The sequence below is a fragment of the Eretmochelys imbricata genome, chromosome 24 (assembly GCF_965152235.1).
Source record: "Eretmochelys imbricata isolate rEreImb1 chromosome 24, rEreImb1.hap1, whole genome shotgun sequence".
Taxonomy (NCBI): domain Eukaryota; kingdom Metazoa; phylum Chordata; order Testudines; family Cheloniidae; genus Eretmochelys; species Eretmochelys imbricata.
Genome location: NC_135595.1, coordinates 13,703,138 through 13,720,472, shown reverse-complemented (window position 1 = coordinate 13,720,472; position 17,335 = coordinate 13,703,138). Strand labels below are relative to the sequence as shown.

At 58.5% G+C, this 17,335-nt stretch overlaps 1 protein-coding gene across 1 annotated transcript; it reads right to left on the bottom strand.

The window, feature by feature from the left end:
• Positions 1-202: 202 nt before the first annotated feature.
• Positions 203-8,105, bottom strand: NFKBID (NFKB inhibitor delta). The gene is made up of 12 exons (XM_077841642.1): positions 7,976-8,105; positions 5,186-5,289; positions 4,841-4,874; positions 4,355-4,626; positions 3,848-4,071; positions 2,931-3,036; positions 1,958-2,104; positions 1,685-1,736; positions 1,367-1,512; positions 853-963; positions 469-633; positions 203-271 (listed from the first exon to the last, which is right to left on the bottom strand). Exons 1-12 carry the CDS (start codon positions 7,989-7,991, stop codon positions 203-205), a joined length of 1,446 nt encoding a protein of 481 aa, XP_077697768.1. The 5' UTR covers positions 7,992-8,105.
• Positions 8,106-17,335: the final 9,230 nt, after the last annotated feature.

Sequence of the window (17,335 nt, the reverse complement as noted above, 5' to 3'; positions counted from 1 at the left end):
CAGTGGGGGGTCCAAGCAACAAGGGAGCAGTGGACTTGGAGAACCCAGGCGTCCGGAGGGCCCTAATACAATAAGTTAGTTAAATACAGAAAATATTACAGACAATTTTCCAGAGAAATGCCAAATCCTCTCCCCCCAGCCTTCTTCACTGAGCGGCACCAGACGAGTCCCCCACCGCCTACTTCCTTTGGCAGCCATGGGTCTAGGGGGGCTGGGTGGGACGGCGGGCAGCACCAGGGGGTGGGCGCCTGCTCTTCAACAAGAGGCGCAGCTGGCGGGGGAAGAAGAGGAGAGGTTGAGTTAGGGGGACACTGGAAAACCCCCAACCACACACTGTGTCCCCCCTGCAGGCTGGGGTGCACCTGCTTCCGTTGGGGGCCCAGCCGCCAGGGCTGGGGGCACTTCACTCCAGGTGTCCGGGGGGGGTGGGCAGTGTCAGAGGCGCAGTGGATCTCCTGGGGGTCTCACCTGGTCTCCCCCGGGCCCGGGAGGCAGCAGATGGGCTGGCTGTTCGTTCTCCAGGTTGCGAGCGCTGGGGTCAGCCCCCCGGCTCAACAGCAGCCGCACGAGGCTCTCCTGGCAGGGTGGGCCCGGCAGGGCTGCAGCCATGTGCAGGGCCGTGTTCCCGTGGGCCTGGGGGGGAGGGAAGGGACAGAGGGTCACACACAGCCCCTGCCCCCCACCAGAACAGCACCCCCTCCCCAGCAGACCTGGCTGAGCCCACCCCAGCCCTTGCAGTCCAGCTTCCCCTGCCCAAACACCCCCCATCATGTCCCACCCCATCCCCCTTCAGAATGGCCTCTCCCTCATCCAATCCCACCCCCAAGCAAGGAGACCCCCTGCCTTCCTCACCTTCATGTTGACGAATTGCCTTGGCCCAGGCAGCTGCAGGAAGAACTGAACCAGCGACAGGTTCCCATCCTGCACGGCCAGGTGCAGAACCGTCTTGCTGCTCTTTATGTCCTGGGAGGGCAGGGATGGGAGGGTGATGAGCGTAGGATGGGGGCAGAGGGGGACCAGATCCTGCTCTCCAAATCCCTGGGCAGCCTGCCCCCCCCACGACCCCCAGTCAAGATGGAAGACTGACACAGCCCTGGGAAGGCCAGAACAGCTGGTGCTATGCGGGGGGGCAGGAAGACAAGGAATTCCCAGCACTGCCCCATGATATCAGCAAGGTCAATTGCATGGTGGGGGGAACGGAGGGCAGAATGGAATGGGGACGCCTTGGGTAGCTAGGAGGCAGATCTGCCCTCCTGGCAAATTCCCCACCCATCCTCCCCCACCCTGCACCAAGCACAGGTCAAGGCTTACAGGCCCTGGGGGACAGGCACAGAACCCCCCCTTCCCTCTCCCCCCGGTCACCTACCTGGCTGGTGTAATCTGCCCCCATGTGCAGCAGGGCCTGGATGCAGGTCAGCATGTCCTGCAGCCGCTCCGGGGTCGGGGTCCCGACACCCAGTGCCTGCAAGGCCTTGTTGTGGGAGATCACAGCACAGTGCAGAGGGGTCTGCCCTGGGGGCACCAAGAGGAGGGGTGAGAGCAGCCCCCCCCACAGCCAGCACCCCTCTTCCCACAGCACTCCCTGCTGGGGGAGGTCAACAAAACCTGCTGGGAGAGGCCGGCAGATCCCCGCCCCCAGCACACTCCCTCGCTCCCCACGTCCCCCGAGCTGGATGTGTCCTACCTTCAAAGTTCCTGGCCTCCACGTTGACAGGGACCCCAGACGCCATCACGGCCTGGCGGAGAGAAACTGGGTTCAGTTAAATCGGGGGGGGGGGTAAATTGACACCAATTTCAGACATTGTATTTGGGTAGAAGGAGTGGTGTCTAGTGGTTAAAGGGGTGGGGGGAAGGGGCTGGGAGCCAGGACTTCTGGGTTTGATCCCCAGCTCTGAGAAGTGAGGGCGGGGGGCCTGTGATCCCGTATACCTGGGTTCCCTCTCGGCTACACACTCACCATGAGGACGTTGGGGAACCCATAGGTGGCCGCCAAGTGCAGCAGCGTCTGGCCCTTGTGGTCAGCGGCATTGGCATCGGCTCCCAGCACCAGCAGGTCCCGCACGAGCTCGGCCTGGTTGGCTGTGGCAGCCACCAGCAGTGGGGTCTGGGGAGGGGGGAAGCCGGGAGACCCCAGCGTTAGAAGGCAGAAAAGGGGCCCATGGCATGACCCTAGACCAGAGGCGGGCAAACTACAGCCCGCGGGACTGTCCTGCCCGACCCCTGAGCTCTTGGCCCAGGAGGCTGGCCCCGGCCCCTCCCCTGTTGTTTCCCCTCCCCTGCAGCCAAGCTGCCGCACGGGCAGTGGGGCTGCGAGCTCCTGCTGCTCTGAGTGGCGCACACACCTGACGGTGGGGGGGTTGGATAGGGGGTCCCAGGGGGCAGTCAGGACAGGGAGCAGGTTAGGGGCGGGGGGTCCTGGGGGGCAGTCAGGAGACAGTTGGATGGGGCAGAGTTTCTGGGGCAGTCAGGGTTCAGGGAACAGGCGGGGTTGGATAGGGCATGGGAGTCCAGGGGGGCCTGTCAGGGGACAAGGAGCGGGGGGGTTGGATGGGTCGGGGGTTCTGAGGGGGGCAGTCAGGGGGCGGGAAGTGAGCAAATAGGGGGCGGAGGCCAGGCTGTTGGGGAGGCACAGCCTTCCCTACCCAGCCCTCCAATACACACAGTTTCACACCCCATTGTGGCCCTCAGGCCAAAAAGTTTTCCCACCCCAACCTAGATCCCCAGTAATGGCCTTATCCTGACCACCCAGTGACCCTTGACCCCTACCTTGGCGTGATCCTTGAGCCCATTGGCACGGTTGGCCAACTCTTCTGCATGACCCTTACCATCCACCTGCAGCACTGCGACCTTTGACCCACAGTCGCTCCATTCTCCTGCCCTGAGCTGGGGGCCCAGCCCAGCCCCCCGCCCCTGGAACCCCCATGGCTCACCTTGCCCTTGTGTTCCTTGATCTCCAGCTGCCCACACTCCTTGAAGGCCTCGGCAGCTGCCTGGGCAAAGTGACGCAGCCCCCGGGCAGCCAGCAGGTGTAGGATCCTGCCGGGGGGGGGAGAGACAGATGTCAGTGACCCCCCTTGCACCTCCCAAACCAGTGAGGAGCTGCCAAAAGCTGAAGAACCGGTCCCTTCAGTCACTCTGGGTCTTCGGCGGCGGGTCCTTCAGGGCCGCCAAAGGCCCGGAGCACCGCTGGGTGAGTAAAAATTAAAAAGGGATTCTCAGGGGAGTCTCCCCAGCCAAGAGCTCAGGCGGGCCGGACACAACAGTCCCATGGGCCAAAGTTTGCCCACCCCTTTAACAACGGGTTCTAAACCGACTTCAAAATTTAACAACCAGTTCTGAACCAGCTCCAGCTCACCACTGCCCCAAACCCCTGCAGATCCCCCACCCAGTGCCACCACCCTTGCACCTCCACAGCTCTTCACACCTGCCCATGCACCGCCCTACCCAGTCTCACACGCTTCTGCACCCCTGCAGATCCCCCACCTGCCTCCTGCATCCCCCAGTGCCACCTGCTTTCTGTCCCTCCCTAAAGCCCAGGAGATCCCCCACCCCCTCTGTGCCACCCTCCCTGCTGCTTGCACTGCCCCTGCCCTATTCCCACCCAGGCTTTCACTAACATTACCCAACCCCCCCCCCCCCCCCAGACAGACCATCCCATCCCACCCCCCACTATATGCCCCCCCCAGTCCTATTCCACCCCCTGCCAGCTCTATCCATTATCCTCCCTAGGACACAGCAGTTCAGCCCCCGCACACCCCATCTGAGGCGGGGGGCTGAGGAGCCCCATTCCCTCCACTCCCAGGAGTGGGGGGCTAGGGTGAGTTTTGGGGTCCTCCTAGATACTCACGTGTCCCCATCTTCATCCTGATGCAGCAGCCGCACTGGGTCCATGCTCCGGATCTCGGCTCGGGCCCTGGCCAGCTCCCCGGGATCCAGCACCCCAACCGGGTCCCCAAAGCTGCCCACTTCTAGGGGGTCAGAATAGGGGGTGCTCCGGGTGGGCTGCATCCAGGGGGCAGAGGATGCCTGCGGAGTTGGGAACAGGTCCAGTGAGGGGGGTGGTACAGGGACCTGGTGAGGGGAGAGAGCGGGGGGGTTACAGCCCTCACTCCCGACCCACTGCGCCCTGCTAGCCCAGCCCCACAGCTCTGCTGGTGCCCCTCACTCCCGACCCACAGCCATCTGCTAGCACAGCCCTACAGCTCTGCCGGTGCCCCCTCCTGACCCGCTGCCCCTTTTTAGCCCAGCCCCACAGCTCTGCCGGTGCCCCTGCTTCCCAACCCACTGCCCCTGCTAACCCAGCCCCACAGATCTGCCGCTGCCCCTCACTCCTGACCCGCAGCCCCCATCTCACCTCCAAGTCCCCCGTGGCTGCCATCATGGTGCTGTAGGGATCACCTGCTCCAAACACCCCAGTCCCCACAGAGGCGTAGGAGTCTGTTGCCTCGTACATGGGTCCTGGGGACTGGTAGCTGCTGGCCGCGGCCGAGCAGTGATAGTGGCAGTCGGGGAAGGCCGCATGGCATGAGGGGTCGACCTGCCAGGGTGGGTAGGGAGCCAGGGGGGGCCCAGGAGCAGATTCCCCCCCAGATCCCCTTCCCAGCCCCATGGGCTCCGGGCAATCATCTGGATGGGAGAGAGACATGGATGGTGGGTGCAAAGCATGCGGGGGGGGGATGAGAGACAGCATAGGTGTCCCAGGGGGAGAGCATGGCACTCCTGAGGGATCAGAGGATCTGGGGTTGTCATACCACAGGCAGGGAGTGGGGACCCCAGGGGAATCAAAGGGTATCTAGGGTTGGGGGAAAGCTGCAATGGGGGGAGTCCATTTTTCACTCACCTGTCTGAGAAGAGTCAATGACATCTGTTGGGACCTACAGAGAGGGAAAAAGAACAAACCAGAAATTGCTGATGAGCCACAGGATGGCTTGTCTGGAGCCGAGATGCAGCCACCTCTGGGGTAGAACAGCCAGGTAACAACTGCACATAACACTGTGTGAGTGGCCAGGAAATAAAGGAGACGCCTGTCCTGCAGCATGTGCCTTGGGGGGCAGAATGGAAATGACACGAAGAGATTTGGTGCACACACCAGGAGTCACACCTGAGGTCCAGGGCTAGAGAAGTCTCAGCTGTGACCAAGACACGCAGGGAAATGGGGCGGGGGAGGCAGGGCAGAGGGGCTCACCTGAGAGCTGGCTGCATAGCCCAGTGCTGTCTGCTGCCGTCTCTTCTGCTCCAGAAGCTTCTTCACTGTCTGGGGTGGGACCGCGCTTCTGTCTCCTCTACCGCCTGGCAAGGGGAAGGGAGACAAAGCACTCAGCCTAGGACTCCTGGGTTCCATCCCCTGGTTGTGACAGGGGAGTGGGGTCTAGTGGTTAGAGCTGGGGGGGGGGGGCGGGACTCCTGGGTTCTCTCTCTGGCTCTGGGAAGGGGGGGGTGGGTCTAGTTGGTTAGAGGCAGGGAGCCAGGACGCCTGGGTTGTCTCCTCAGCTTTGGGGTCTAGTGGTAGGTAGGACACTAATGGGATGTCTCAGGCGCTCTCCGACCGCCCCTCCCCACAACCATGGAGCAATCGTTTCCACCCAGGCCGGTGCCTACACAGCGGATTTTTCCTTTCCAAGCCGCCCCAGGAGGAAAACGTGTCATGGACCGTCTGAGACACGGAGAGACAAAGGCCCCTGCTGCTGGCTGCGGCTGCCGCCGCCCGCCCCGTGCCCCCGGCAGGGCTGCCCCTGCCACCCGGCGGCGTGTTCCTTCCATGCTGGAAAGCAACAGCTCACTCGCCCCCACGCCGCCCGCCGGGGAAGTGACGTGACCCAGCGACAGGTGGGGGCGGGGCTGGGAGTCGGGGTGCCTGGTTTCTCTGCCCAGCTCTCACCCTGTATCTGGAGCTGGGGAGAGAACCCGGGAGTCCTGGCTCCCAGCCCCCTCTGGCTATTAGACCCCACTCCCCTCAGAACCCAGGCGTCCAGGCCCTCCCTCCTCCAACCACAAGACCTCTCCCCCAGAGCTGGGGCTGACACACCCAGGACTGGGGGGGAGTGGAAGTCAGTTTCTGGGGTGGTTTAGCCCAGGGTGGCGGGGGGGGGGGAACGGAGTCCCCATTCCTGAGGGGGGGAGAGGGGGCAGCCCCCTGACAAGAGCCTAGTGCCCCCCCAGCCCTGTGACCCACCCCACTCCCCATCTGCTACCCAAGAGCCTTCTCCACTGCTGCTCCCAACCCACTCCTGTGTGGGGGGTGGTCCCCATCTGACCAGTCAGAGGTCCCAGCCAGTGCTCCTCTTCTGGGTGGGGGGGCACCTCACCCCCTGCCTGCCCTTCCGCTCTGGAGCTGCCGCCTTTCCCTGCCCCCTCCCTACTTCTCATCCACTCCTTGGCCTCAGTCCTGCTCTCCCCGGCCTCAGTCCTGCCCTCCTCCTTCTCCCAGAATACCCCAGCACCCCCACCCCAAAGCTCCCCCAGCACCGTCCTAGCTCGCCCCCGAACCCCAGTCGATTTCGTTTCCGCCTCCCCCGCCCCCACATTCAAACCGAGACTGAATTTGAGACAGTCGCACCCCGATGACACCGACCCACTGGACAATGAGACAGTGTGTCCTGGAAACGGGTGTGGGACGGTAAAGCGCGGGGGGCGGGTGTCAGGACTCCTGGGTTCTATCCCTGTCTCTGGACCAGGGGGCGGCGGTGGAGGCTGAGAGTCAGGGCTCCTGCGACAGGATTCCTCAACCAAAACCAGGGATAGCGCAGGGACCCTCCGTCCCTCTCTGCTCCCGGGAGACCCTCAGCGGTGGCTGGGAAGGATTGAGGGTTCCCCAGACCCTCCGCTCCCCCTCGGGCTCGAGGCCTGTCATTGGCTGTCCGCTGGAGAGGCTGTTTCCTCCCCACCGTCAGGGTTCAGTGCCGGCAGGGGTTTCCCGGTGACGCAGAGCTACTGCTCGGGGATTCCGCTCCACGCACCATTGCCCTGCGACGGTCAGGCCCACAGGGGGGAGGGGACAGCCCACCCCCCCCCCCAGCGTCACAGGAGATCCCTTTACCACCCCACCCATTAGACCCCACTCCCGTCCCAGAGCCAGGGAGAGAACCCAGGAGTCCTGGCTCTCAGCGCCCCTGCTTCTGACTCACTAGACCCCACTCCCCTCCCAGAGCTAGGATAGAACCCAGGAATCCTGGCTCCCAGCCTCTCCTGCTGTATCCACTAGACCCCACTCCCCTCCGGGGGTGGGGGGGGGTGGCGCAGAACCCAGGAGGTCCACGCAACCCTTAACCACCTACCCCCCTGTTGCGTATACCGCTGCAGTCTGGGCACCAGCTGCCCTAACAACTGGTCATAGCCAGTCCTTATTACAGCACCAGTCTATAGAGACCATGCAGCCCTAGGAACTCCTCCCACCCCACGTATTATAGCCCTGTTTCAGCTCTGATGGTCTGCACTGACACCAGTCTAATATAGTTTCCCCTCCCCCGCTCAATGCAGACTAGTCTATATGGCTGTAATTCAGGTATCAGCTACCCTGTTCTGTATAGGGACTGCTCCAATATAGAAGGCCCCTACACCCGGTGTATGATAGCTATGTCCCAGGCCCACCGATACCGGTCCAATATAGAGCCCCTCCTGCACAATACAGTCCAGTCTATGACAGCAGTATCCCAGGCACCGCGAGACTGGTCCATTCGTAGCCCCTATGCGCAGTAATACCGGTCCAATACAGCTCCCCCAGCAATATAGCCCACTCTACCATAGCTGCATCTCAGGCAGAGAGATACTGAGCCAATACAGCCCGGTCTAGAATAGCTGTATATCTCATAGGACAGCTAAGCAAGTCTGTATACCGACTGGTCCCATATAGACACCCCTCCTTATAGTCACAGCACCCCGCTTTTATTCAGCGACTGGTAATAGGAGCAAAGAAGAAACGATGTATCTCCCTAAAGCAGCCACGCCTCTCTCTTAAAGGGCCAGTACCCCCACTCACCTTTCTGAGAGCGCATGCCCCCCAGCCGCCGTTCCCCGCGAGCTCACTGCCCCACTGAGCCCAGCAGCTGCGCGTCCCGGCTTATAGGGGGCAAGCACCGCTCCGCCCCTTGAAGAGGAAACACCACCTGTTTCCCGAGGCTGGCCAGAGTGACATCTCCCCACCCCCTCAGCAGGGCGGGGCTAAAACTAAATAACAGTCTGGTTGTCCCCAGATCACTGGGAGCCCGGATTCCTGGGTTCTGGGGGGTGGCGTTAGTGAGTTAGAGCAGGGGGGCTGGGAGTCAGGACTCCTGGGTTCTCTCCCCAGCTCTGGGTGGGGAGTAGGGTCTAGCACTTAGAGCACAGTGGCTGGGAGTCAGGACTCCTGGGTTCTCTTCCTGGCTCTGGGGGGCTTCAGTGGTTACAGCAGGAGGGGCGCGGGAGCCAGGGCTCCTGGGTTCTATGCCCAGCTCTGGGAGGGGAGTGGAGTCTAGCGGTTAGAAGTGGGGCGGGGCTGGGAGCCAGGCGTCCTGTGTTCTCTTCCCAGCTCTGGGAGGAGGGGTTCCCCATGCATGACATCAGAGTTCCCAATGACCGCGTTTGCAGAAGTGACACCAGGCGGGCGCACTGCTCAGGGGGCTCAGTATGTCAGGGCGGGGGCGGGAGCTTCCCCCCAGCCCTGGGGTGTTCCCCACGCCACGGGCCAGCGCCCAGGCACTGCTGCTTGGCGGCCTCTCCCAGGGGGCCCCTTTAAATACACGACACCCACTTGTAACCACAGGTTCCCTATGAGGCAACCGCTTGTTCCCACATGGGCAGCCAATCAGAGACCGGCGCCAGGTGCGACGCAGCTGGTTCCCACGGCAACTAGTGAGTGGTAAGAGAAGAGCCAGAAAATTAAAGAGACAGAAAAAGCAACTTAAAGGGAGGGGGCAGGGAATGGGTCAGGGGGCCTCTCCCCTCTAGGGGGCGCTGGCTCCCATCCGGCCTCAGGGCAGGGGACAGGCTGGGGGGGCGCGGAATGGGGCATGGGCTTTTCCCTTCTTGGGGGTGCCAGCTCTTCCCTGTAACTTGAGTGGTCTTGGCTTTTGAGGAGGGGAGTCTTTCACTCCTGTCCCTACATCCTGCATTTGCCCCATTGCTCTCTCCTGTCTGGAGAAGCAGAGGGCTGTCCCCAGTACCTGCTCTAACCACTTGATCCCACTCCCCTCCAAGAGCTGGGGTTAGAACCCAGGAGTAAGGATAGAGATAGTTAGACACTCCTTACTGGAAAATTTCCCTCTCCATCGGTCTATGCTAATTAACAGGCTATTTCTATGGGACACTATCTATCTATCCATCCCAAGGGCCCAGGTTTGCCGAGTAGCGCCACCCCGTGGTGTCGGTGGAAATGCTCCTCGCAGCGGCAATGAAGCTGCTGCCTGTAGGGTGAGGGGCGGGCAAGGGAATCAGTGAGGCAGGGTCCGTGAATGGGGCAGGGAGTGGGTCCCCAGGTACTGAGTCATCAATAGTGACTCAGCACATCGCTGGTGAATCTGCGACAGACAAATCATTGGGGTATTTCCCCCACCCCACGCCCCTCTCCCGGCCCCAGGCAGGGGCTCTGTGTCTGTCTGTCCACTGCTTCCAGCTCTGGGAGGGGAGTGGGAGCTAGTGGGAGCGAGCCAGGAGAGCGGGGAGCCAAGTTCTATCACCAGCCCTCGCAGGAGTGGGGTCTGGTGGGTCAGAGCAGCGGGAGGGGCTGGGAGCAGATCGCCTGGGTTCTATTAACAACTGTGCCACTGAAGACAGACTGATTGCGGTGCTGCGAGCTCACAGACCCAGAGCGACTGCTCCCTGCCCCGCGGGCTTTTATAGCAACGATAATTTTAGTCCCCGACACACAAGGGGAAGTGAAGAGTCATTAGTTGTAGGAGCATAAACACAGCACCTGCGTGACTCAGAGAAGGTCACCCAGCCTAGGGGAGGCGCCCACTCGATAGATGGCTAGATAGTGGGGGATGTGTGGGGAGAGATAGTGGGCCGTGGATGCGTACGGATAGATAGGTGGTGGGGGTGGATGGGGATGGGGATGGATGGATAGGCGGTGGTGGGTGGGTGGGGACGGATAGATAGCTGTGCAGTAGAGGGGGACGAATAGATAGGCAGTGGATGGGGATGGGGACGGATAGACAGGCAGTGGATGGGGAATGGGATGGATAGACAGGCAGTGGATGGGGATGGGGATGGATAGATAGGCAGTGGGGATGGATGGGGATGGGATGGATAGATAGGCAGTGGATGGGGAATGGGGATGGATAGATAGGCAGTGGATGGGGAATGGGGATGAATGGATAGGCAGTGGATGGGGATGGGGATGGATAGATAGGCAGTGGGGATGGATGGGGATGGGGATGGATAGATAGGCAGTGGATGGGGAATGGGGATGGATAGATAGGCAGTGGATGGGGATGGGGATGGATAGATAGGCAGTGGGGGTGAATGGGGATGGGGATGGATAGATAGGCAGTGGATGGGAATGGATGGATAGATAGGCAGTGGGGGTGGATGGGGATGGATAGATAGGCAGTGGATGGGGATGGGGATGGATAGATAGGCAGTGGATGGGGATGGATAGATAGGCAGTGGGGATGGATGGGGATGGGGATGGATAGATAGGCAGTGGATGGGGAATGGGGATGAATGGATAGGCAGTGGATGGGGATGGGGATGGATAGATAGGCAGTGGGGATGGATGGGGATGGGGATGGATAGATAGGCAGTGGATGGGGAATGGGGATGGATAGATAGGCAGTGGATGGGGATGGGGATGGATAGATAGGCAGTGGATGGGGAATGGGGATGAATGGATAGGCAGTGGATGGGGATGGGGATGGATAGATAGGCAGTGGGGATGGATGGGGATGGGGATGGATAGATAGGCAGTGGATGGGGATGGGGATGGACAGATAGGCAGTGGGGGTGGATGGGGATGGATAGATAGGCAGTGGATGGGAATGGATGGATAGATAGGCAGTGGGGGTGGATGGGGATGGATAGATAGGCAGTGGATGAGGAATGGGACAGATAGATAGGCAGTGGATGAGGAATGGGACAGATAGATAGGCAGTGGATGAGGAATGGGATGGATAGATAGGCAGTGGGGGTGGATGGGGATGGATAGATAGGCGGTGGTGGGTGGATGGGGATGGATGGATAGGCAGTGGATGGGGATAGATGATAGGCAGTGGATGGGGATGGGGATGGATAGATAGGCAGTGGATGAGGATGGGGACTGATAATGGGGGTGGATGGGGATGGACAATGGGGGGGTGAATGGGGATGGATAGATATGCGGTGGGAGTGGATGGAGACAGATAGATAGGCAGTGGGGGTGGAGGGAATGGATAGATAGGTGGTGGGGGTGGATGGGGATGGATAACAAGGGATGGTGGGGGAGGATTGGGATGGATAATGTGGGGTGGATGGGGTTGGATAGATGGGCAGTGGGGGTGGATGGGGATGGATAATGGGGGGGCGTGGATGGAGATGGATAATGAAGTGTGGATGGGAATGGATAGATGGGCAGCGGGGGAAGATGGATAATGGAGGGTGGATGGGGATGGATAGGCGAAGGGGGGTGGATGGGGATGGATAATGAAGGGGTGGATGGAGATAGATAATGGAGTGTGGATGGGGATGGATAGATGGGTGGCGGGGGAGGATGGATAACGGTGGGTGGAGGGGGATGGGTAAAGGGGGGTTGATGGGGATGGATAATGGTTGGAGGATGGGGATGAATAAATGGGCAGTGGGGGTGGATGGGGACAGATAATGGCGTGGTGGATGGAGATGTATAGATGGGCAGCAGGGGAGGATGGATAATGGGGGGTGGATGGGGATGGATAATGGAGGGGGGATGGGGATGGATAGGTAAGCAGTGGGGGTGTATGGGGTTGTATAATGGGGTAAAAGGTAAATATCCCTGAAAACACAGACATTCGTCCCAAAACCATTCCCCCCGACACCCTGATCTTTTCCAATCAGCCACCACATTGACCACCCAGCTGTCCTGGGAGAGCTCCCCTCCTCCAACGCCCGCCCCCACTCCCCCGCCCTCCCCCGCACGCACTCCCTGTCAAGATGGGGCTGAAACAGGGGCCTCGGCTGCTTGTTCTTTGAGAAAGAGTACTTGTGGCACCTTAGAGACTAACCAATTTATTTGAGCATAAGCTTTCGTGAGCTACAGCTCACTTCATCGGATGCATACTGTGGAAACTGCAGAAGACGTTATATACACAGAGACCATGAAACAATACCTCCTCCCACCCACTTTCCTGCTGGTAATAGCTTATCTAAAGTGATCACTCTCCTTACAATGTGTATGATAATCAAGTTGGGCCATTTCCAGCACAAATCCAGGTTTTCTCACCCTCCCCCCCCCCCCCAAACTCACTCTCCTGCTGGTAATAGCCCATCCAAAGTGACCACTCTCTTTACAATGTGTATGATAATCAAGGTGGGCCAGAGTGAGTTGGGGGGGGGCGAGAAAACCTGGATTTGTGCTGGAAATGGCCCACCTTGATTATCATGCACATTGTAAGGAGAGTGGTCACTTTGGATGAACTATTACCAGCAGGAGAGTGAGTTTGTGTATGTATGGGGGTGGGGGGTGAGAAAACCTGGATTTGTGCTGGAAATGGCCCACCTTGATTTTCATACACATTGTAAGAAGAGTGGTCACTTTGGATAAGCTATTACCAGCAGGAGAGTGAGTTTGTGTGTGTGGGTTTTGGAAAAAAAAAAGGGGGGGGGTGAGAAAACCTGGATTTCTGCTGGAAATGGCCCCCCTTGATTATCATACACATTGTAAGGAGAGTGGTCACTTTGGATAAGCTATTACCGGCAGGAGAGTGAGTTCGTGTGTGTGGGTTTTGGAAAAAAAAAAAAGGGGGGGGTGAGAAAACCTGGATTTGTGCTGGAAATGGCCCACCTTGATTATCATACACATTGTAAAGAGAGTGGTCACTTTGGATGGGCTATTACCAGCAGGAGAGTGAGTTTGCGGGGGGGGGGGGGGGGGGGGGGGGGGGCGGAGGTGAGAAAACCTGGATTTGTGCTGGAAATGGCCCAACTTGATTATCATACACATTGTAAGGAGAGTGATCACTTTAGATAAGCTATTTCCAGCAGGAGAGTGGGGTGGGAGGAGGTATTGTTTCATGCTTTCTGTGTATATAATGTCTTCTGCAGTTTCCACAGTATGCATCCGATGCAGTGAGCTGTAGCTCATGAAAGCTTATGCTCAAATAAATTGGTTAGTCTCTAAGGTGCCACAAGTACTCCTTTTCTTTTTGCGAATACAGACTAACACGGCTGTTACTCTGAAACCTGTTCTTTGAGAATTCCTCTAATGCTTTTGGTGAGAGTTGTGAGTGTGGAAACTTCAACATGGTGAGTCTTCACAGACACAGCGAGAGACAGACCCTGCCCCAGCTGAGATCAGAGCCCCATATTGCTGGGCGCTGCCCAGACACATTGAGAGACAGTCCCTACCCAGGGATAGAAGCCAGGAGTCCTGGCTCCCCACCCCCACCCCCCGCTCTAATGAATTTGCTGTTCACACACTACAATTATAGATTAATCTGGTGTCTCTCCAAAACACTCCACAGTGTGTGAACCTGGTGACCCATTCCCGCACCACTGAAATGCAACCACCTCTGGGGTGAGGGGCAGCAGCTATTTCACAGCCTCACAGATATGCCCCATGGGGTGCGTCCAGTCAGCTGCTGCTGAGGTGGGATGCGTCAGTCGGCTGCCAGCTCAGAAAAACACTCTTTGATACTTGTTTCCCATTGAAGCTGTTCTGATCCGCCTTGCAGACACAAAGAGCCTTTGGTGTCCCCTAAACATGACATTTGTTGGCCCAGACTAGGGTAAGCTGCTGGGAGGTGAGATCTAAGAGCAGCTCTCACCTACCCCCAGAGCTGGGAGAGCAGCTGGTTGTCTGGGCTGATCCCACCGCTGACACTCATCATGGAGGCAGTGGGGTCAAGGCCGATAAAAATAATCCCTCCTCATGTGTTTCTGCAGCCTCCCACCCTGGGGAAAGGAGCCAAGAGAAACTTCCTGCCTCCCAAGGGTGAGAGACTTGCTGTTTAGGAGACGATAAAGCCCAGTGGTTAGAAGCAGTGATGGGGGAGGGGGCGGGCTGGAAGGCAGGACTCAGAGATTTACAGGACCTAAGGCCAGAAGGGACTATTATGAGCATCCAGGCTGCGCCACCCCACACCTCCAGCACAGATCTGGGGGTCGAGCTAGAGTACCCTCAACTCTGCCCCCTTGCATGTGTGCTGTCAACTCCACGCCCTTCATAGATTACAAGTCCATGTCTGGTAGCTGAGCTAGAGCAGAGCTTTTAGAAGGAGACGCCCAATCTCAATGGAAAGCCTCCAAGGGCTGGAAAATCTGCTTCTTATTTCCAGTCTGGATTTGTCTGGCTTCATCCTCCAGCCATCAGATCTCGCTCTGCCTTTGTCAGCTGGGTTAAAGAGCCCTCTGTGCCCCCAAATCTCCTTCCAAGGGAGGAGGGTGGTGGAGAATATGGAGAGTTTTGTAATAATTTGATGACTCAGTTTCCTCACTCACTTGGCCCAGCTTCCCACGGGGAGCGAAGGGCTTAACTTCTCCCAGGGGGAGTGAGATGCAGCCAGATGTCAACTGGGCCTGATGGGGCTGGAATGAGAGGCCCAAGGACCAGACCACATTCTGCAAAGCAGCAGGCAGAACAGGTGAGGATGGCACCTTGGGTCTAGGTGTGAACGGGGCCTGGCAAAGATTTACATTCATGGCTGTTCAGGGTGGAGGGGGAGCCCATGAGGCTGCAGGAGAAGCAGAGCAGCCAGCATGTGCCAGATGCTCGTAATAGCATAGTTCCTCCGGTTCCCCCTTCTCGAGCACATCGAACACCCACTGCTTCTCTTTGCTTGCGGGGCCCTTCACAGCTGGTCCCCAGCCTAGCTAGTCCTCGCTCATTCACTGTCTCCTGATGCCCAGGGGGCCAGCTTAGCGCCCGCTTGTGACATTTCCAAACCAGCCTCTGCAGGTTTTGTCCCAGGAATCCTGACTCCCAGCTCCACTCCCCAGCTCTAACCACTAGACTTCACTCCCCTCCCAGGACCAGGGATAGAACCCAGGAGTCCAGACTCCCACCCCACCACAAACTAACCACTAGACCCCAGTCCCCTCCTGGAGCTGGGATAGAATCCAGGAATCCTGTAACCACTAGACCCCACTCTGCTCTGAGAGCTGAGAATGGAACCCAGAAGTCCTGGTTCCCAGTCTGCCCAACCCCTACCCACCGCCTCTTACCACTGGCTTTTCTTGACATGTGAAGATCGGGCCTGGTGCCATTAAGAGCCAGGAAGTCTTTATCACTGTTCCTTTTCCTCCCCTGAGCCCCAGCCCCTGCCAGCCCAGCACATGGGCTCGTGGGTTACAAATACATGAGCAAGGATGTTTGTCTATCTGCATAGCCCACTGCCTCCTGGTTACTGTCTGCACTGAGATCAGACAATGCAGCCCCAGGGCCAGGGTAATTGCTGTGCTCCTGAGATGTCACACTCCCAGGTGATTTGATGTGTGTGTGGGGGGGAAGACAGTGGTTCTAGAGTCTCAAAGCAGCTTAAACTGAAATGGAAGGTGTTTCTCCAGCTTAGCGCTGGGCTAGCTGTCCCCTTGGGGCATTATGTGCGACTGTTCCCCGGCAGCCCTGTGCCAGCAGTGGCTGCATCTCAGCACCTGGTGAATCATCCCTGCCTGGTGTTATGTGTGGCTCTTACCCAGCTACTCCACCCAGAGGTGGCTGCATCTTAGCACCAGTGAGCTGTCCCCGTGCAGCATCTGTGTGCACCTGGTAACTGGGTTATATGGTGTTTGGATGAAGGAGTAATTGAAATTTTAAATAGAGGATCTTGTAGGTTTATTATTAGTTATTATTTGCACTGTAGTAGTGCTGAACTCCAAGCCCAGGCAAGCACCCCAGTGTGCTAGGCGCTGCGCAAACATGGGAATATCGCTGCCCCTCTGGGGAGTGGGAGCAGAATCCAGGGCTTCGTAGCTCAGTCACCTGAAGGAGGAGAAACTAGCACCATGGAGGCTGGGTATATTCTCAGTGCAACTTGCTTGTTTGCTGTACGTGCACCAGTCCTGGACAGACATGGTTGTAAACTGCATCCAAGGAACTCCCTCTGTGGGGACTCTCAGCAGAAACCACCAAGGCTGGATTCCCAGGGAGCAAATAACTCTCCACAGACTGGGGGATTGAGGCAGCAAGCACCCCGGAGAGAACTAAAGTGCAAAAACGAACGAAAAACAAATTTCTTCCAAAGCCTGAACAGTTGCTTGCACACTAAGGGCAAATTGTAACAGCAGCACCTGGAGGCTGCTGGCAGAACAAAGACAAGGCCCAGCTTATGTGCCAGGGAGACTGAATTCCCCCTGGGGTCTTTGCTGGACCATTCTGTACCCCATACTCATGCCCCCCCCCGCTAATGCCCACCTCCCCTCTAGGGGGCAGAGGAGAGCTCAGTGCCCATGGCCTGTTCAGCCAGCGAGGGGCTGGTTAACGCCGTCTGGGGTGTCGATTTGGTGATTCAGACACATGTTTGCTAGGAACAGGTCTGAGATGCTCACAGCACCCAGCCGCCTACCAGGGAAAAGCGCCTGCCCCCTTCCCCGATCTAACCATTAGATCCCACACCCCTCCCCAAGCCAAGACTGGAACCTAGGAGTCCTGGCTCCCAGCCCCTGCCCCTGCTCTAACCTGTAGACCCCACTCCCCTCCCAAAGCTGGATAAAGAACCCAGGAGGGCTGCTTTCATCACTAGCTTTGGTGCAGCAAGCTCCAGACCGCAGATAATCACTGGCCCCTTCTGCCTTCTCTACGAGATCCTGTTCTTAGAATCGTTGCGTCACATCAGATCTTCCGAGACACGAACTCAGCATCTCTGGCCCCAGTGGAGCAGAGAGAGAAGGGCCCAGCTAGAGGAACTGTGTATCACAGCGGGTGAGCCAGCCCCATGGGACGCTGGGTGGGCCCATCATGACTAGGATCAGGGGGCTGTACCCTGCTCAGCAGCAATTCTGGGAAGGACCCAGGTGTCCTCATGGAGCCAACTATCCTGGGTGAAAACAAAAAGAGTACTTGTGGCACCTTAGAGACTAACAAATTTATTTGAGCATAAGCTTTCGTGAGCTACAACTCACTTTATTGGCCAAGCATGACCCTGGGCTGGAGACACAGGGAAATAGCAAGGGAATAGCTGGGATCCCCGCTGGACGTGACACTGGGGAGACTGCGTCCAGCTCTGGGGGGGCCGCACGGCAAACAGGGTGTCCG